This window comes from Drosophila miranda (assembly GCF_003369915.1).
Source record: "Drosophila miranda strain MSH22 chromosome Y unlocalized genomic scaffold, D.miranda_PacBio2.1 Contig_Y1_pilon, whole genome shotgun sequence".
Taxonomy (NCBI): Eukaryota; Metazoa; Arthropoda; class Insecta; order Diptera; family Drosophilidae; genus Drosophila; species Drosophila miranda.
The window spans coordinates 34,171,641-34,192,598 of record NW_022881603.1 but is presented as its reverse complement, the minus strand read 5'-3'; the positions used below and the strand labels follow the sequence as shown (position 1 = coordinate 34,192,598).

The following is a 20,958-nucleotide window of genomic DNA, read 5'->3' as shown; positions in this document are numbered from 1 at the left end:
AGCAGTGTGTTCACTGCCACGTTCCATAGGAGGGGCGAGAGGACTCCGCCCTGCGGTGTGCCTCTGCTGACAAATCTGGTACACGTTGACGTCCCCAGTGATGCCTCAACCGTCCTGCATTGTAGCATCTGATCGATCAGGCTCACCGTCCTGGAGTCAACGCCCAGATCCGTCAGTGCGCCCGTGATGGCGGTCGGAAGGATGTTGTTAAAAGCGCCTTCTATGTCGAGGAAGGCTACTAGGGTGTACTCCTTAAAATTAAGGGATGCTTCGATGATCGATGTGATCGAGTGTAGGGCCGTTTCGGTGGATCTTCCCTTCCGATAGGCATGCTGGGAGTCTGAGATCAGACTGGACGGAATGCACGCCGTTAGATGCAGCCCCAGGAGCCGCTCCATCGCCTTTAGAAGAAAAGACGATAGACTTATGGGTCTGAAATCTTTTGGGGCAGTGTGCGATGGCTTGCCTGCCTTGGGTATGAATACGACTTTGGTCTGAAGCCAGGTGTCAGGAATGCACCCGTGGGAGAAGATTCCCTCGTAAATTATTTTGAGCCAGTTAATGGCTTTATGTCCCGCGTGAATCAGTTGGGCAGGGAAAATGCCGTCTGGCCCCGCGGACTTGTAGGGTTTAAAGCTTCTGATCGCCCAGGAAATGTTTTCCTGGCTTAGCAGTCCCAAGATGGCATTTGAGGCGACAGAAGGAGGCGCGAGGTAGTTGGGTCTGTTTTCATCGCAGCCAGGGAAGTGGGTATTTAGGAGAAGATTTAGCGACTCCTCGCTGGACGTAGTCCACGACTGGTCGGTGTTCTTCAAGTAGCCCAGGGTGGGTGTTGTCTTCGAGAGAACTCTGCGCAAGCGTGAGGCTTCTGAGTTACTCTCGATTTCGCTGCAGAACTTACGCCAGGAGGCGCGTTTGGCTTTTCTAAGTTCTTTGTTGTAGGTTGACAGACTGGCCTTGTATTCGGCCCAGTTTTGCTCAACGTTTTCAGCCTTAGCTTTATTGAAGAGTCTCCGGGAGGCTTTCCGGAGTTCACCCAGTTTCGGATTCCACCATTCAGGTTTCTTCCGGCCTCTGTTCTTGCCAGAGGGGCATGCTTTGTCGAGCGCCTTATTGCAGGCGTCGGTAAAGATCTTAAGAAGACGAGTCGTGGCCTCCGTGGAGAACTCCTCCTCAGATGGGGGCTCAGGGAGAACACGACAGAGGTAATCAGAGTACCGAGTCCAGTTTGTCCGCCTGATGTTTCGGAATCGGACTGGCTTCGGTACTGAGAAGGAGAAGACAGTTTCCACGTACCTGTGGTCCGAGAAGGAGTGCTCTTCCAGGACCCTCCAGGATACAATGTTACGCTGTATCTCATGAGAGGCAAGCGTGAGGTCCAGGACCTCCTTGCGGTTTTTAATGATAAAGGTGGGATCACTACCCCGGTTTAGTAAGACCATCTGAGTGGTCAGTAAGTAACTGAAAAGGTACTCACCCCTTTCGTTTGTGTCAGTGCTTCCCCACTGACAGTGATGTGCATTGGCATCGCACCCCACAATTAGGCCGATGTCCTTGGCCGAGCAGTCTGCGATTAGAGCCCGGAGAGGCGCGTGTGGAGGGGGGTCTGGTTGTTCATGCCCCATGTATGCGGAGCAGATCCTCAGTGAGCGCTCCTGGCCTTCGAGGCTCACTGCGGTGTGGTCTTCATTGCTGAAATTTGGGAGCAAAAATAGGTGCAACTCTCTTTTTGCAAGAATGCAGGTACGAATTTTACCTGCGGTTTCAGCTACATATAGCTTGTAGTCAGAAGTCCTCAGACCGGAGACCCTGTTTCCGAGGATCCAGGGCTCCTGAATGAGGACTATGTCGGCTCCATCCTTGGCCAGGTGGAGCAGTAGAGCAGCGCATGCTGCCTTACAATGGTGGAGGTTTATCTGCAGGAGCGTCAACGACATTCCTGAGGCTCGCCTCCACCATTGTTACTTCTAGATCGCTGTCAGGGGACTCCGGCTCCTCCCCGACAACGATGTGGCTGAGACCTCTGGCTAGGTCGCTCTCGTCGAACGCGTAGTCGTCCAAGATATCGTCCGACATCATGGACGCCGCATCCGACGCCGGGTTGTCTTCCTCGCACGAGGCCCTCTCTTTCGGGATCTCCGGCAGCTCCGGGTCTGGCTCGACCTCCACTTGCCTGCCCTTGCGATCGGACTTGTAAGTGGATATGGTGACCTTCTTGTAGCCATAATCCACTACACCGTCCGACTTTGCGAGGAGATCAATGGATTCCTCATTTAGGACGAGGATAACCTGGCGCCTCTGCCCTTGGATATCCTCCACCTTTGCCACCTTCCAATCGGCTGTAGGAAGGTGGGGGTTGCAGACCTGCAGTAACCTGAGGATCTTCTCAGGCTCTGCAGGCTTAGCCGAGACCCACGCTCTGGCTCTCGGGCGACTAGGGACATCTTCCCACTTCACGGCCTCCAGTTTCGCCCCTGGATAGACCTCTTTTAGGGCCGCCACCGCCTTCATGTAGAGGGCCGCAGAGCGAGCGTCTTGGCAGGCGATGGCTTTCACCTTGCCTTGATGCCACCCTGCGTCCTCACACTTTGGCGGTGGTCCGCCGTTCTCCTCCAGTTCCAGTAGGAACCGGTCCTGGAGCTCGTTCTCCACCAGGTGCCACTTATCGCGAGGGACATGGCCGTCCTCGGCGCCCCTGTCCAGGACACCGATCAGGGTCCTGCCCCTCGCCACCTCAGCGAACGACCGGTTCGTGAGGTGGGTCTTCACCCGCTTGGCTTGCTGGGCTTGGCCTGGCTGATTTGCGGGGTCCTCCGCTGAGCGTTGCCGCTTGTTGGCGGCCTTGGCTGCGCCCTTTCCGGCTTTGGCTGGCTGGAACAGTGGAAGGATTGAGCAGGCCCACAGCCTCTGCTCCTTTCCTTCGGCTGACGCCTTGAAGTTCGGGTCTTCGTTGGACAGGATGAAAGCTGCTCGTCTCCTGTCCTGGTACGACGGCTTTCCACCCCGTGGTGCAGAGACGCTGCCCGCCGGGGCTCCCATGGGTTCTTCGGTCCCGGTGCGCTCACCAGCCGCGATTACGCTCTGCTTGGCAGCCACCCCGGTATCCGCTTCGCCCTTGGAGCCACCCGACTTGGAAGGACCCGATTGGCTTTTCGGGCCCCCCCTCACTGCGGCTGCTGCCTGAAGACGGTGGACCGACTCAGTCTCCTTCCCCGTCTTCTTTGGACCCGGTTTCCCAGGCGCTGGTGCAGAGGGATTGGCTTGTCCCTCCGGTACTTTAAGAGGAGTACCGAGCTCCTTTGCTGCTTTGTTGGTTTTTATTTGTTTATTATTTGGCATAGTAGTTCCCACGAGTAGGCGGGAAGGGGATGGTCACCCGAGGCATAGCCCGCTTGCCCCGGGAAGCCTGATTTAAACTGGAGGTCGGCAGGTATCCAGAGTCCGCATATTAGCGACCGGGCACCCCCCCGGCCATGCATCCCTCGGCATATAACAGTGTCACCTTGGATTGGGGTAATTTCACTGAGAGTTTTCTTCTCTCCGCCCGACTACCATTCGCCAGCATCATAGCAGAGACATGACCGTGCTAGGACCTGTTTCCAGCCGCCCTCACGGGGAGAGTATAGTCGCACTTCCACCGGTGTGCACAGTTACGGCGGGTGACGGTTCGCTCGCAACCCTCTGTGTCCTAGGGGGGGGGTGTGAGACGCAGACCGCACCGGGTATTACTAACCGGAGCGGCTGCGCCTCAGTTCCGAGTTCACAGTTGTGCGAGCCGACCCGTCATCCGTTTGTCCCCCTGTAGCACCCGATGGCTGACGGCCTTCTGGACGTTACACACATCCACTTTTACCACAAATCTAATATACCCCAATACTCATTTTGAGTATCGGGTATAACAAACGAGGTGGAACGTTGTGAGTTGCTGCGGACACCGCAACTCTACAGTTATACCCGATACTAAGTCAGTATGGCTCTCCTGCGGCAGACGCCGCTAATATTGAACCACACGACAAAGAGTGCGTGCGAGAGAGACAGAAAATCAGTCTGAGCGTGACGTCGGGCGCTGCGTAGCCACTGCAAATTGATTTGTTCCTTTTGGCTATACAAATGATCTGATCTGATCCAGATTCTGCAGTCTGATAGATATGGTCATTATCTATGATTCTGCGTTTTTAGTTTTCTCGAATGTGCAATATTGTGGATGCAACAGATTTTCGTCTTTTGTGGGGGCGGAAGGGGGTGGGGCGAAATTCTAAGATATACGTTTTATAGTGAGATCTAACAGAAGTGCGGATACCAAATTTGGTTACTCTAGCTTTAATAGTCTCTGAGATTTGTGGATGCCCCAGATTTTCGTCCCTTGCGGGTGCGGAAGGGGGTGTGGCGAAATTTAGACACGAAACGGTCAAGGTCCGATATCACAGGAGTGTGGATACCATATTTGGTTGCTCTGGCTCTTATAGGTTCTGAGATCCTTGAACTCATATTTTGCAAATGACAAAACCGACCATGAAACCTGTGTGTTAGAGAGAGACAGAGCGAGAAAGAATGAAATTGTTTTCTTGATTCTGGCTATAATAATTATACGATCTAGTTGAGATTTTACACTCTAGAACATATAGTCATCCTCTATGATTCTGCGTTTTTGGCTTTATCGTATCTTTAAAAATGTGGATGCCACAGATTTTCGTCCTTTGTGGGGGCGGAAGTGGGCGGGGCGAAGTTTTGAAATATTTTTGTAGCAGTGACATATCACAGAAGTCTGGATCCAAAACATCGTTGCTCTAGCTCTTATAGTCTTTGAGCACTAGGCGCTGAAGGGGACGGACGGACGGACGGACGGACGGACGGACAGACGGACGGACGGACGGACGGACGGACGGACGGACAGACGGACAGACAGACAGGGCTCAATCGACTCGGCTATTGATGCTGATCAAGAATATATATACTTTATGGGGTCGGAAACGATTCCTTCTGGACGTTACACACATCCACTTTTACCACAAATCTAGTATACCCCAATACTCATTTTGAGTATCGGGTATAAAAAGCAGACTAAAGGACGCCGTAATATCCAGTAAATTGTTTCTACGCCATCAGAACGCCATCTTTATTCGACACGGACACCGTGAAATAAAAAAAAGAAACGACAATAGATTTGTAGTAATTAATTTAAATAAATTATTGTTCAGCCACAGACATGTATTTAATGAATATTAGGAATATACAGTTCAATCTCATACACAAATACTCATAAATAAAATTGTCCATGTCATTTCATGTAACTGAATATGACGACACGAAAAATACATTAGCAACTAAGAATAGACAATAGCACTTGTAAACTCGAATCCACCAAAAGGGATTAAGCAATAAACTATCTACTTTATTGCCGCCAAGTACCTAAGTAAATGCACTGAAATATAACCCCCGCACAGAGTAAGTGTACCCAATCTAAAAATACACTCACAAGGAGCCTGTGCGTTCCTTCCCATAGAATAAGAGTACCACTGCTAGCTATATAAGGAGATTTGTTCAATAAAAATCAGTATCAGAAACAGTACCATAGCAGCCTGTCACTCATCTTCCATCGCAATCATCAGAGGCTGTCGCCATGTCTTCAGATCCTCACTTGCGCACCGTAGGATACTCACTCCGCAGTCCAACTGGTTCAAGTTCTAGTTGCGACGACCAAACTGTAGACGGTTTATGTACCGTATGCAACCCAGCTTCCTACACACACACACACACACACATTAACATTTGGTGACCCCGGACCTTGGTCATCCTTTCAAACTGTCTAACAAGCTACAGTGAAAGGATTCGATCTGGACATCAGATTGAAGCAGTCAACAGGACATCGTCAATAAAAATTTGGCATCAGGCCATACACTTACGGTAGCATCTCCTACCAATAAGTATCACTTTGGCAAATCGGACATATTCAGGTTATCAGCCAACAGAAAAACAGCTATAGAATTCGATTACCACCAAGGCAATCAATTTTTGTTGTTCCGTGCGTTCCATAAATTGGAAACAGCACAAATCCCTCCATCCAACACATCACCTGTACTATTACCTTTCTGACCAACAACGGTTGCGATTCGGAGCGTATCCAGCTGCAAAGCAAATAAAACTCTCCCAACGGGTCAAAAGTAATAAGTACAAACAGATAGAATGGATACACATATGGAGGCAGAAGCTGCCGCTACAATGGCAATGGATGTGCAGCAAGAGATTGGTGAGGAAATATCGAGGTGCATTCGGAACTTTAAAAAAGATTCCCAAGAACGAAAGCAAACGGCCTCTTATTTTCAAGCCAAAATATCAGCACTCGAAAATGCGTGGAATCGCTTCAACAAAAACGACTCCAAACTTCGCGATACAGACAAAACGGATGAATACGTAAAATTCCGTGAAGACTTACTTACAACATGTACGATCATTACGATCTTTACCGAATGCATGGATAAGCTATCACAGACGTCTAGTGCTCGTGGGGAACGTCAAATCATCTTTAAAGAAAAGCATGAGAATCCTCCAGTAGATCCCAAAGAAAGCGGTCTGATCCAGCAGCCCTCGAAGGATTACAGCAAACTGCTTTCACTATGTCGCCGACAAAAGGCCATAGTAGAGTCCGTTAAACGCAATCTGGAACAACTTTCAGAGGCGGAAGGACGCACATCAAGTGATTTGATAAAATCACTATGGACTCAAGCGCAGGAAGTCCACTTCACAATTCATGAGGAATACGAGGACCCAGTGGAAGGAGGATATGACATGGAATCCTACCTAACACTGGAAAGTAAGGTCCAAAGAGCATTGACAAAATCAGCCACACCAAACACGGATAACGTGCATCTTCCACGCATCAGCATCCCAAAGTTTGATGGGGATCTATTAAAATGGACCCAGTTCTTCGATCTGTTCTCATGCATGGTGCATGAGACCAACATGCCTACGGTGAAAAAGATGTGGTATCTTAAAACCACCGTTACAGGCGAGGCAGAAAGATTGATTCGACATATCGATCTAAAGGAAGAATATTATGAAGCCGCTTGGGAAATACTAGTTGACGCATACAACAATCCCAGAGATGTTTCGAACACGGTACTGAACCGCTTCCTCAATCACCAAACAATTAATGACGATCCCAAGTCATTAAAAGAGTTGTATATAACAACCGTAGAATACCTTGCATCACTAAAGGGATTGGGCATCAATATATCTACATGGGATCCGATATTGATTGCCATTATCAGAAACAAACTGGATGTAACAAATAAGGCCTTGTATGAGCAATCATTGGGAAGCTCAAAGAACATTCAGGCGCTGGATACGATGCTTCAGTTCTTGGAGCAAAGAATTCGGGTTCTAGGAACCAGTAAGAAGCTACCAGTATCAAGAAGAGACAAAAGGCACGACATGTGCATCAGCAAACACAGGGAGAGCGCGAGCACCCTTATGCACATTCTGCAAAAAAGCAAGCCATTGGCTCTACGGATGCGAAGAATTTCGCTCCAAAGCTCCATCAGAACGACTAAATTGGGTACAAAAACAAAAAATGTGCGATAATTGTTTTAGAACAAATCACAAAACAAACGCATGCCCTGGTCGAAACTGCTTCAAGTGTGACAAGAAGCACAACACGATGCTACATTTGGAAACAGCATCAGGCGCAGCTACAGAATCAAGAGGCCCGACGGCTGGTGCAGCAAGTAACAATAGTTACAATCTTCTGGCCACAGCAAAGGTGGCAGGTTGCTAATTTCAGAGCACTGCTAGATTCAGGATCACAGATAAACTTGAAACACACACAAAGGCTGATACGGTGTCGCTAAAAACTCAGCATCCAAATAAATGGATCTTCGCAACGCATTCTACAACTAAACTTCAAGCAGTATGCAACGGAGTTCCGTCAACCATAACACTGGAAGGAACTGGTCTACTCTCCATGTCCATTGCACTGCTCGCAATACTGAAGTAAGCATCAGCACCTTCAGCACCACAATCAGCGAAGTAAAATCGACTTACACTCGGTTTGCTGACGTGAGCCCACCGGAGACATCACCCTCGCCACCAATGTGGCAACTGAAGAACCAGACATCAGACTTTCTTCCATCTCACCATCTCACCACCGTGCAGCACCATCAACTCGCTGCTTACGCAACCCTAGCAATATTAATTTTATTGATCATTGCCTTCATTTTCCGGGAGAAGCATCAACTATGGAAACCAAGGCCATCAAATCCCGATCCAGCCATTTCATCACCCCCTATACCCCCTGCACGCCGGTTTGCCGTCGACTTGAGCGATGGTTGAACACCAGTTCAACGGCCGGGAGAATGTTCAGCCACAGACATGTATTTAATGAATATTAGGAATATACAGTTCAATCTCATACACAAATACTCATAAATAAAATTGTCCATGTCATTTCATGTAACTGAATATGACGACACGAAAAATACATTAGAAACTAAGAATAGACAATAGCACTTGTAAACTCGAACGCACCAAAAGGGATCAAGCAATAAACTATCTACTTTATTGCCGCCAAGTACCTAAGTAAATGCACTGAAATATAACCCCCGCACAGAGTAAGTGTACCCAATCTAAAAATACACTCACAAGGAGCCTGTGCGTACCTTCCCATAGAATAAGAGTACCACTGCTAGCTATATAAGGAGATGCATTTGTTCAATGAAAATCAGTATCAGAAACAGTACCATAGCAGCCTGTCACTCATCTTCCATCGCAATCATCAGAGGCTGTCGCCGTGTCTTCAGATCCTCACTTGCGCACCGTAGGATACCCACTCCGCAGTCCAACTGGTTCAAGTTCTAGTTGCGACGACCAAACTGAAGACGGTTTATGTACCGTATGCAACCCAGCTTCCTACACACACACACACACACACATTAAAAATTATTATTAAGTTATTAATTAGCTTAAATATTAAAATAACATTATCCGAGTTAGCTTAAGTAATCACAAATGATCCTATGACATAGGTACGTCTTCTGTTTGATCCTTCCAGACCAGTTGCTTCTCGAGATCATCCACATCTCTCTTCAGACGGTTCTCGGAGCCTCCAACTCGAGGAAGGCTTCCAGAAGCTGGGGTTCAAAGTCGTGGTCGAGTTATTGGACTCGGGATTCAGACGAAACTTGGGGGGATACCTGCTTCTGTCCACGTTCTCAAGGCCCATCAGGTACTGCGGGGCGCTGGTAGAACAGATTCTTCAACCAACTGGAGCACTGGCAACCCCCAGAAACCTATGGTAGAGCTAATAAACTCCGCATAAAAGCGGGGAGCTCTCTAAAGGTTGCAGCTCCCGGGATCGTTGGGTTCTCCTCTATACAGCTGGAGTCCGAAGTTGGGGTAGAAGTCCAGATAGCCCATTGAACGGAACATTGCTCGACCAAGAATATCCGTGAGGATAACATCAACTGTGTCCACGTATCACTGCCACGGAGGAAGAGGGGTTTACCGGATACAGTCCCGTAATCCGCTTCAACTTTCGCTTCAGATAATTGGTGGTCTGGTGATAATATTTAAAGTTTACTCTACTGATTATCTAAAGCCCGCGATCTGGTTTGAGCCAACTAATTCCGGCGGTGTCTGCCACCTCCCGTTTGCCTTTTGCTCAATCATTTCGTGCGGGAGAAGCCTATTCCCCTCGATGTCCCTATGTCCCTATGTCCGGGGACCCATTAAAGGAACTAACTGCTCTGCGATCTCATGCAGAGAACTGCGGCATTCGTTTACAGTCATTGAATTCGACGATATTGAGCCTAAAGCTTTAATAGCTGCTTGGCTGTACGAGAAGACGCACACTAAGTGAGTGTCTAGGAGTAGTTTGGAGACAATAGAAATGGCCTCCTTGTTGGCCACAACCTCCGCTTGGAACACACTACAGTGATCCGGAAGCCTGAAGCAGTGTCTGATGTTTAGCTCGTTGCAGTAGAAAACGTCACCCACGCGGCCGTCTAGCTTTGAGCCATCAGTGTAAAAGTGGATTATAGAGTATAAAAATGAAATTTTGAATACCTGCCGAATCGAATCTTATCATTCGTTTCATCGGTATATTTAGAAAATTAAAAGGTATATTCCGGTATATTTCTGAGGGTCACACCGAATCCGCGGTCACACTAATATATTGTTTTCTTCTTAGTTTTTTTATATCAAAATCAGCACATTATTTAAAAATGTCCAGATTTCTCTTATCTACGCGAAGATTAATGCCCCAGGTCTGTTGCAGTGCTGCCAAACCAAATGTTGTATTTTGTATTTATGTGCTAACACTCTACAGCAAGATTTCCTGCTTGCCGGCTCATGGGTCACCACGCAGTTCCGCGGAAAGACATCGACTCCCATGAACACCGTTGTAATGTTCGTACCCCAACAAGAGGTATGTTCTAATGTTGGATAATACTTATGCTGGCTTATTCCAATTGTAAATATAATTAATAAGGCGTGGGTAGTGGAACGTATGGGTAGATTTCATAGAATTCTTGACCCCGGCCTCAATGTTTTGGTTCCAATCGCGGACAAAATCAAATATGTGCAGAGCCTGAAGGAAATTGCGATAGATGTTCCGAAACAGAGTGCTATTACATCTGACAATGTCACTCTTGATATTGATGGAGTGCTTTACTTGCGGATCATTGATCCATACAGAGGTTCGTTATACATCGATTTGCATGTGTGTGGGTTGGATGTGTTGGTGTTTACCATGTTATATCATTTTTAAGCGTCTTACGGTGTGGAAGATCCGGAGTTTGCTATAACACAACTCGCCCAAACCACAATGAGGTCCGAGCTGGGAAAAATGTCATTGGACAAGGTGTTTCGAGAAAGGGAATCACTAAACGTTAGCATTGTCGATTCCATCAACAAGGCAAGCGAAGCGTGGGGCATTGCCTGTCTGCGTTACGAAATTCGAGATATACGAGTAAGTACTAGAATGAGCATCAACTAAAAAACGATCTTATCTTAAAATTTATCTGCCAACAAGCTACCAACAAGAGTCCATGAAGCAATGCAAATGCAAGTCGAAGCGGAAAGAAGGAAAAGAGCGGCTATTTTGGAGTCGGAAGGCGTTCGTGAAGCCGAAATTAACATTGCTGAAGGCAAAAGAAAGTCGAGAATACTGGCATCCGGTAGTATATATTTGTATACGCACAGTAACTTACAACTAACCTAATTTCTTGGTTTTTTTCAGAGGCTGAACGGCAGGAGCATATAAACAAAGCTAGCGGCGAAGCTGCTGCCATTATTGCCGTATCAGATGCCAGAGCTCGTAGCCTGCAGGCCATAGCAAAGTCTCTGGCACACATTGTAAGTAAAACACTCTCTTTACAAAACTAAGTATACAAGGGAAAAGTAGACATTCACAAAACAAAACTTAACAAAACGCAGAAACACGATACTTAAAATTAAGCAATGTTCCAACCGGAGTATGAAAAACGACTGCTTCAGGGATTAGGGATACCGGGAGCCAGTGGGCGAGAGCACGTGGACTTACGCTGCATTCCTTCACGCGCCAGGAATAACTGGGAACGAAACTATTATTTGACGGCTGATCCGAACCCGGTTATTGCGGAACAGTTGCACAGTTCCCCATATGCATGTCTGCTGCGAAATGAGTTGCTGGACTCTGAAGTTTCCTCAATTGATGATTGCAAGCGCAGTAAAAACATTCTTTTGGATACGGGTGATTTCACAGAAAAGGAAAACATACGCGTTTTCGGATATGGAAATTACACTCCATCGAATAAGACCGCGCGCCACCCATTCTCAAGGATTAGCGAAGCCAGTCGTAGGCTACTTTGCAGTCCAACTAGTGCAGTCCGCCGGGTAACTCGCCTGCCGTATAAGGTTCTTGACGCCCCTGAGCTACAGGACGACTTTTATTTAAACGCCCTGGATTGGTCGTCGAAGGACATACTCGGTGTTGGCCTTGGATGTTCTCTTTATCTTTGGAGTGCAGTAGACTCCCAGATAACACGCCTTTGTGACCTTAGCGACGAAGACAATTTGATAACAGCTGTGAAATGGCACAGCGGAGGAAAGGAGCTAGTTGTTGGCACAAATCATGGCTCCGTAGCCATTTGGGATGTCGACCAGGAAGCTTCCTTGGTCTTAGACCAAGAAGCAGATTTCTGAGCCACTTCATAAGTTTACCGCTCATAATGCTGCCGTGAAGGCACTGGGCTGGTCTCCTCACAAGTCTGTCCTCTTGGCTAGTGGCGGAGGTACCGCCGATCGTTGCCTCGCTTCTGGAACGTGATTAGCGGTCAGATGGGACAATCTGTTGATACCGGAGCACAGATCAGTAATTTGGCATGGTCGCGAAATTCAGCTGAACTTGTTACCACTCATGTGTTCGGACAACCACAGTGATATATCTAGCTGTAAGCCCAGACGGCAAGTCAATAGTAACGGGCGGCGGTGACGAGACTCTTCGCTTCTGGAATGTATTTACCGAATGAAAGCAGCCTCAGGCGCCACGATCAGCACTTAGCCTTTTCCCCAACATACGATAATGTCCTAAATTCTAAAATATCAAAAACTGTATCGCAAATTTTAATGAAATTCTTTATCACTTTCCATTTCCATTATCAGTTCCATATCTTATTGCTAACAAAAATAGATTATCAATGGTTATTGGCAACTGTCTTTTCATTAAACGATCTCTTATTCTAGGATGGAAAGAATGCTGCTTCCCTCACTCTAGCCGAGCAATACATTGGAGCGTTTAAGCAATTGGCTAAAACAAATAATACTATGATATTGCCGTCTAACGCCGCAGATGTAAACGGATTTGTGGCGCAAGCCCTGGCAGTGTACAATCATGTTTCCAGCTCAAACCAGTCCAGCATCGAGCATACGGCACATGTCAAAAACGTTGAATCTTGTCTCAATACCAATAATATTGAGTACAATCAGATAAATGATGAGAAAAAGAGTGTAAAAATGAATATTGAATAAGGATGAATTAAATTATTGTTGCTATTAATCCTGAATTTTTATACCCGATACTCAAAATTAGTATTGGGGTATATTAGATTTGTGGTAAAAGTTGATGTGTGTAACGTCCAAAAGGAATCGTTTCCGACCCTATAAAGTATATATATTCTTGATCAGCATCAATAGCCGAGTCGATTGAGCCCTGTCTGTCTGTCCGTCTTTCCGTCCCCTTCAGCGCCTAGTGCTCAAAGACTATAAGAGCTAGAGCAACGATGTTTTGGACCCAGACTTCTGTGATATGTCACTGCTACAAAAATATTTCAAAACTTCGCCCCGCCCACTTCCGCCCCCACAAAAGACGAAAATCTGTGGCATCCACAATTTTAAAGATATGAGAAAACCAAAAACGTAGAATTGTAGAGAATGACCATATCTTTAAGACTGCGGAATCTGAATTGGATCGTATTATTATTATAGCCTGCATCAAGAACACAATTTCATTTGTTCTCGCCCTGTCTCTCTCTAACACACACGTAGCATAGGCGGCTTTGCTTAGAGTAAAACATTAGCGCCTAGATCTCAGAGACTACAAAAGCTAGAGCAACCAAATTTGGTATCCACACTCCTAATATATCGGACCGAGACGAGTTTGTTTCAAAATTTCGCTACACCCCCTTCCGCCCCCGCAAAGGACGAAAATCTGGGGATATTCAAAAATCTCAGAGACTATTAAGGCTAGAGTAACCAAATTTGGTATCCGCACTCCTGTTAGATCTTACTATAAAACGTGTATCTCAAAATTTCACCCCACCCCCTTCCGCCCACACAAAGGACGAAAATCTGTTGCATCCACAATATTGCACATTCGAGAAAACTAAAAACGCAGAATCATAGATAATGACCATATCTATCAGACTGCTGAATCTGGATCAGATCGGATCATTTTTATAGCCAATAGGAACAAATCAATTTGCAGTGGCTACGCAGCGCCCGACGTCACGCTCAGACTGATTTTCTCTCTCTCGCACGCACTCTTTGTCGTGTCGTTTAATATTAGCGGCGTCTGCCGGAGGAGAGCCATACTGACTTAGTATCGGGTATAACTGTAGAGTTGCGGTGTCCGCAGCAACTCACAACGTTCCCCCTCGTTTTTTTTTGATTCCAGCGACTGCATTTATTTCATTTAAAAAGACGAACCACTCTTTTGTGACTCGGCTTGACATCTTTATCAACTAAATGGATAGTTTACATCTGCAAGCGTTTAAAATCTCAGTTATTGTAGCTACAGCCCACCATTTAAGAAAACTTTATTACACATTTATCAGATGCTACCCTTATTCAGTTCATTAGAGTATTTACTTGGGCAAATACTTTAGGAACCGGATCTCGTGTGATAACTAAAGCGCAAAGCTGAAGGACCAGCGAGCCAGACTGATGAGCCGTCGCTAAAGGTACTGGCACGTAGTTCAATAGTGTCGTAACGCCCAGGGTAGCTTGTGTCCACGCCATGGCGAACACAGCGTTGATTGCCCAATTTGTTCGCTTGCCATAAGGCTGTAGCTAGGGAAACTGTGGTGATGCCCACGATGCGGTGGTTAAACTGAACCGTTGTTGGATTTTGCGTTATATTCCTTTGTATGGGCTTAAACTGCCACATGTCATCTGGGATCCAGCTGTCCCCCATTTTTGGGAGTGAGTTGTAAACTAATCCGGCGTCAAGTCCGGCCACAAAAGCGCCGGAGATGGCAGTTAGAAACACCATTCCCTTTGTCATGTGTGACAGTCCTTTGATATTAAATGCTTTCTTTGCTTTCACCACGAATGGCTCCGAGGGGAATAGCTTCGACATTGCTTGTGATAGGGAAAGGGCATACAAAACAAATGCTGCCGCTAGGTGGGAGGCCAATCTGTATTGAGAGACGCGTGGCACATCATTCTGGTCTTCGAATCTGTTCTCCAATCCAGATTTAACCATGTACCATCCCATTAACCCTGGGAGACCAATCAGAGTCCCCAGGAGCAGAACACTGTTCTTGGTTTTTGGACAGAAATAACCTTTTTTCCAGAAATATGCTGCTGGGACAAGGAAAAATCCACCAATGGCGCGACCCCACATTCTGTGTATGTACTCCATGAGGTATATAAATTTGAACTCTTCAACAGTCATGCTTGCATTTTTCCTACAAAGAAATGATTGAAGCCCATTCCTCTTGAGATCTTGGCATGCGTTCTCCAGTCAGCTTCCAAGTAACCATAGAAAGGCCAGACTCTGTTAATCTCGTTACACCGACTGACTCCTAGAAACCATCTTCCTACAGTTTTCTCGCTTTTGGAAATGTTTTAATCGTTGGTATTTCCTTCAAGACATTGGTTTTAATGGAAGAAATATAATATAATATACAATACATAAACGTCGATGTACAGAGTAACCATTTACTTACCTTTATTGTGGTTTGCGCAATAGTCGTGTTTAGCCGGGGTCTGGGAACCAAGAGCTTTACCATACTGGTCCTTTTTTGCAGCATTCGTAGCATTTCGCGGCTTGTAATTTTTGTTCAGCTTTCCTAACTTTATATTTCCAATATTATTTAACCAGTTCTAATATATTTCCTTAATTCCAAATCCACTTTGAAGTGCATATGAGGGATGGGGCATTCAAAGAACCAAGTTCTTTTCGTTCAAGGGCTGCTAAGCTAAATCGTTCAGAATATAAATTCAAGTTTTGAATGAAAAATCTAGGTATTCCTGGTCGACATGAATTTTCTTTGGATCTATTTTTGTTAGGTATTACTCTACCACAACTGGGTGGAACGTTTTGGCACAAATAGTTCAACAGCTTTTCGACTGGTGCGACATTAATTTAGACTAGAGTGGTCTTGAAGTATAGTCGCATACGGGAAATATCACATAAAAATATGGATACTTATTTCCATTATCCAACTATGATTCTAACGACGTTGGATCACTGAAACTACAAAAAATAGTGTAAACTGTCTCCGAGTTCAGAAAGTTCCGTTGAGATATCAAAAAAAAAACTATCACATCACCTCACACTTTTATTGTACAAAATATTTATATCGATATACATATGACCATATGATTTTTCGATTCCAAATAAACTTGGTTACAACACGAGCACGTCTAAAAAAGATTAAAAACCCCACAATTTAAACGCTGAGTAAAACCAGATGAAGAATTTGAACGTGATATTAGAACGGCAGAGTGACGCTTAAAAGGAAGAAACATTTAACATATTACGGGAAATACAGTTACCAGAGTCCGGTAAATTCGTCAATGGTCCTTGTCAAAATGATGCGAAATTTTGGAATTTTATCAATGAGAAAGAGCAATTTGATAAGCTTGTGGGGCTCCAAAGAACAGACGTGGGCTTCCACAATGCGATTATACTCTCCTTGCACAGGATCATATAACTACAATTGGCTAAAATGTGAAGGTAGTAGCGTAATGCAACCGAAACGAAGTTTTCACGAAAACAGTAATGTACAAACATCCGCCAAAGAGAAGGAAAATGTTCGAAAGCCTGAAGATCTGGAGCGAGCCTACGAAGTTCTGCGAACCACGCTTCCCAAACTCTTTGTTGAACCGCTGAACTATTCCATATACAGCCCAAACCTTATATTTCAGAACAATATTACCGGCAAGCGCACAGTCGGTCTATACCACTTTGTTAAGCAAATTGCCATTCTTCGAACTGTGGGTCACCTAAAGCACGCCTACGTTAAGTTTGAGGTTCTTAAAATTACAAAGCATCCCGACGATTACACCGTGCGCATAAGGTGGCGCGTGTGGGGCATATCCGGCCTGAAGGTGATGTTCCAGTTCTGGAAATACAAGGTGTGGCAATTGAAGGAAGTACTGAAGGATCAGGAGGCATGGTACGATGGATTTTCCATATGCTACTTGGGAGAAAGCGGTCTAATAGAAAAACACGTTGTTGATAAAGTTATGCCGGATGAGAGTCGAGAGTCTGTTGAAAATGCCTCTGCAATCACCCTGCCAACCGAGTCCCTGGCAGCGACAGCATCTCAGAAACTAAGCTGTCATTAAAACTGTAGCTAGATTTAAATGTTACTTATTTATTGCAATGTATTGCAATTATGCATTACATAATAAACAGCAACTGTGAAGATGTTTAGTAACTGCTTTTGATTTTTTTTTACAAAACCATATTCTTATATTTGTTTTTAGGTCCTTATTGTTTGAATGCGTGTACGGAACCCTTTTTTATGTATTTATATGGACGCAATCGGCATCGTTTTGCAAATGCACTTATATAAGGCTTTTCCTTGGTGTATTCTATAGTCGTCTGCATTGAGCCTTCTGTCTCCAGAAAGATGTCAAAACTATAAATAGTTCGGAAAAGCTGAGCGTACAGAATACGATAATTTGCTTCCAGCTGTTGGGGTTGCAATGAGTTGGTCCAGTACTCCATCATCTACAAAATGGTATCAAAATAAGCTTATATATAACGCATGGAAGTCTGAACAAACTAACCTTGATAGCTGCATTATTCTGCGATGTACGGCGACCGTTCCAATGCACACTCAATATCCAGAGTGGCATTTCCAATGGATAATTACTCGGTATTCGAATGAAACACTCCATTTTGGCAGAGCCACGAACAATCACCGCACGATAGGAATTGTATGTTATGCCCTTATCATCCGGAGAAATGTTTAGTACGTCTGAATTTTGGGCTAGGAATTCCTCGAGAGTGATCGCCGTCCACTGCACTAGGCTGCAAGACAAGGCCGCAGGATAGACATTTTCTTTTAGTGCATACAAATCGATGTCCTTGTTAGTCAGACCACGTATTTGCTGACTTAGATTTAACCAAGAGTTTCAGCGCCGTGTAATGCGAGCTATGGTCTCCCGCATGCTTTTATTCAAGTTCAGCTCATGCTTATACAACATCGAGCTGTTGACTGTTGGTATAGAGCATATACTTTGTAACCAACAGTATGCTTTTCCAAAGTCCTTAGACTCCAGATTTTGTATACATTCCTCTGGTGTCAGATCTTTATTCTGTAACTAATGCAAATATATAATTTTATGATTCATACATATATATAGGAAAACGAGGGGGAACGTTGTGAGTTGCTGCGGACACCGCAACTCTACGGTTATACCCGATACTAAGTCAGTATGGCTCTCCTCCGGCAGACGCCGCTAATATTAAACGACACGACAAAGAGTGCGTGCGAGAGAGACAGAAAATCAGTCTGAGCGTGACGTCGGGCGCTGCGTAGCCACTGCAAATTGATTTGTTCCTATTGGCTATAAAAATGATCTGATCTGTTCCAGATCCATATCTGATAGATATGGTCATTATCTATGATTCTGCGTTTTTAGTTTTCTCGAATGTGCAATATTGTGGATGCAACAGATTTTCGTCTTTTGTGTGGGCGGAAGGGGGTGGGGCGAAATTTTGAGATACACGTTTTATAGTAAGATCTAACAGGAGTGTGGATACCAAATTTGGTTACTCTAGCCTTAATAGTCTCTGAGATTTGTGGATCTAGGATGCCCCAGATTTTCGTCCTTTGCGGGGGCGGAAGGGGGTGTGGCGAAATTTGGACACGAAACGGTCAAGGTCCGATATCACAGGAGTGTGGATACCAAATTTGGTTGCTCTGGCTCTTATAGGTTCTGAGATCCTTGAACTCATATTTTGCAATTGACAAAACCGACCATGAAACCTGTGTGTTAGAGAGAGACAGAGCGAGAAAGAATGAAATTGTTTTCTTGATTCTGGCTATAATCATTTTTCGATCTGGTTCAGATTTTGCACTGTAGAAGATATGGTCATCCTCACCGATTCTGCGTTTTTGGTTTTATCGTATCTTTAAAAATGTGGATGCCACCGATTTTCGTCCTTTGTGGGGGCGGAAGTGGGCGGGGCGAAGTTTTGAAATATTTTTGTAGCAGTGACATATCACAGAAGTCTGGATCCAAAACATCGTTGCTCTAGCTCTTATAGTCTTTGAGCACTAGGCGCTGAAGGGGACGGACGGACGGACGGACGGACGGACGGACGGACGGACGGACAGACGGACAGACAGACAGGGCTCAATCGACTCGGCTATTGATGCTGATCAAGAATATATATACTTTATGGGGTCGGAAACGATTCCTTCTGGACGTTACACACATACACTTTTACCACAAATCTAATATACCCCAATACTCATTTTGAGTTTCGGGTATAAAAACGAGGGGGAACGTTGTGAGTTGCTGCGGACACCGCAACTCTAAAGTTATACCCGATACTTAGTCAGTATGGCTCTCCTCCGGCAGACGCCGCTAATATTAAACGACACGACAAAGAGTGCGTGCGAGAGAGACAGAAAATCAGTCTGAGCGTGACGTCGGGCGCTGCGTAGCCACTGCAAATTGATTTGTTCCTATTGGCTATAAAAATGATCTGATCTGATCCAGATCCATATCTGATAGATATGGTCATTATCTATGATTCTGCGTTTTTAGTTTTCTCGAATGTGCAATATTGTGGATGCAACAGATTTTCGTCCTTTGTGTGGGCGGAAGGGGGTGGGGCAAAATTTTGAGATACACGTTTTATAGTAAGATCTAACAGGAGTGTGGATACCAAATTTGGTTACTCTAGCCTTAATAGTCTCTGAGATTTTTGAATATCCCCAGATTTTCGTCCTTTGCGGGGCGGAAGGGGTGTGGCGAAATTTTGAAACAAACTCGTCTCGGTCCGATATATTAGGATTGTGGATACCAAATTTGGTTGATCTAGCTTTTGTAGTCTCTGAGATCTAGGCTCTAATGTTTTACTCTAAGCAAAGCCGCCTATGCTACGTGTGTGTTAGAGAGAGACAGGGCGAGAAAAAATGAAATTGTTTTCTTGATGCTGGCTATAATAATGATACGATCCAATTCAGATTCCGCAGTCTTAAAGATATGACAGAAATAACCTTTTTTCCAGAAATATGCTGCTGGGACAAGGAAAAATCCACCAATGGCGCGACCCCACATTCTGTGTATGTACTACATGAGGTATATAAATTTGAACTCTTCAACAGTCATGCTTGCATTTTTCCTACAAAGAAATGATTGAAGCCCATTCCTCTTGAGATCTTGGCATGCGTTCTCCAGTCAGCTTCCAAGTAACCATAGAAAGGCCAGACTCTGTTAATCTCGTTACACCGACTGACTCCTAGAAACCATCTTCCTACAGTTTTCTCGCTTTTGGAAATGTTTTAATCGTTGGTATTTCCTTCAAGACATTGGTTTTAATGGAAGAAATATAATATAATATACAATACATAAACGTCGATGTACAGAGTAACCATTTACTTACCTTTATTGTGGTTTGCGCAATAGTCGTGTTTAGCCGGGGTCTGGGAACCAAGAGCTTTACCATACTGGTCCTTTTTTGCAGCATTCGTAGCATTTCGCGGCTTGTAATTTTTGTTCAGCTTTCCTAACTTTATATTTCCAATATTATTTAACCAGTTCTTATATATTTCCTTTATTCCAAATCCACTTTGAAGTGCATATGAGGGATGGGGCATTCAAAGAACCAAGTTCTTTTCGTTCAAGGGCTGCTAAGCTAAATCGTTCAGAACATAAATTCAAGTTTTGAATGAAAAATCTAGGTATTCCTGGTCGACATGAATTTTCTTTGGATCTATTTTTGTTAGGTATTACTCTACCACAACTGGGTGGAACGTTTTGGCACAAATAGTTCAACAGCTTTTCGACTGGTGCGACATTAATTTAGACTAGAGTGGTCTTGAAGTATAGTCGCATACGGGAAATATCACATAAAAATATGGATACTTATTTCCATTATCCAACTATGATTCTAACGACGTTGGATCACTGAAACTACAAAAAATAGTGTAAACTGTCTCCGAGCTCAGAAAGTTCCGTTGAGATATCCAAAAAAAAACTATCACATCACCTCACACTTTTATTGTACAAAAT

General features: G+C 45.0%; 5 protein-coding genes across 6 annotated transcripts; 3 read left to right on the top strand and 2 right to left on the bottom strand.

Moving 5' to 3' along the window:
• Nucleotides 1-10,166: 10,166 nt before the first annotated feature.
• On the top strand, nucleotides 10,167-13,030 carry LOC117190731 (stomatin-like protein 2, mitochondrial). Its single transcript, XM_033395795.1, has 7 exons — nucleotides 10,167-10,259; nucleotides 10,322-10,420; nucleotides 10,484-10,691; nucleotides 10,764-10,963; nucleotides 11,027-11,171; nucleotides 11,234-11,349; nucleotides 12,718-13,030. The coding sequence occupies exons 1-7, from the start codon at nucleotides 10,218-10,220 to the stop codon at nucleotides 13,000-13,002; spliced, it is 1,095 nt and encodes a 364-aa protein (XP_033251686.1). The 5' UTR covers nucleotides 10,167-10,217; the 3' UTR covers nucleotides 13,003-13,030.
• Nucleotides 11,361-12,678, top strand: LOC117190732 (fizzy-related protein homolog). Its single transcript, XM_033395796.1, has one exon. The coding sequence runs from the start codon at nucleotides 11,455-11,457 to the stop codon at nucleotides 12,175-12,177; it is 723 nt and encodes a 240-aa protein (XP_033251687.1). The 5' UTR covers nucleotides 11,361-11,454; the 3' UTR covers nucleotides 12,178-12,678.
• Nucleotides 13,031-14,192: 1,162 nt separating the features above from the next.
• On the bottom strand, nucleotides 14,193-20,062 carry LOC117190627 (cytochrome c oxidase assembly protein COX15 homolog). Of its 2 annotated transcripts, none has more exons than XM_033395672.1 (2): nucleotides 19,944-20,062; nucleotides 14,193-15,036 (listed from the first exon to the last, which is right to left on the bottom strand). In XM_033395672.1, exons 1-2 carry the CDS (start codon nucleotides 20,002-20,004, stop codon nucleotides 14,354-14,356), a joined length of 744 nt encoding a protein of 247 aa, XP_033251563.1. In that variant the 5' UTR covers nucleotides 20,005-20,062; the 3' UTR covers nucleotides 14,193-14,353. The 2 variants fall into 2 exon arrangements, with proteins under 2 accessions (XP_033251563.1, XP_033251562.1); XM_033395671.1 differs by lacking the exon at nucleotides 19,944-20,062 and adding an exon at nucleotides 15,423-15,705 and having other exon boundaries at nucleotides 14,193-15,338.
• Nucleotides 16,071-17,137, top strand: LOC117190628 (uncharacterized protein C6orf136 homolog). The gene has a single exon (XM_033395673.1). It carries the CDS (start codon nucleotides 16,276-16,278, stop codon nucleotides 17,047-17,049), a length of 774 nt encoding a protein of 257 aa, XP_033251564.1. The 5' UTR covers nucleotides 16,071-16,275; the 3' UTR covers nucleotides 17,050-17,137.
• LOC117190630 (THO complex subunit 5-like) lies at nucleotides 17,152-18,007 on the bottom strand. The gene is made up of 2 exons (XM_033395675.1): nucleotides 17,497-18,007; nucleotides 17,152-17,437 (listed from the first exon to the last, which is right to left on the bottom strand). The coding sequence occupies exons 1-2, from the start codon at nucleotides 17,605-17,607 to the stop codon at nucleotides 17,195-17,197; spliced, it is 354 nt and encodes a 117-aa protein (XP_033251566.1). The 5' UTR covers nucleotides 17,608-18,007; the 3' UTR covers nucleotides 17,152-17,194.
• Nucleotides 20,063-20,958: the final 896 nt, after the last annotated feature.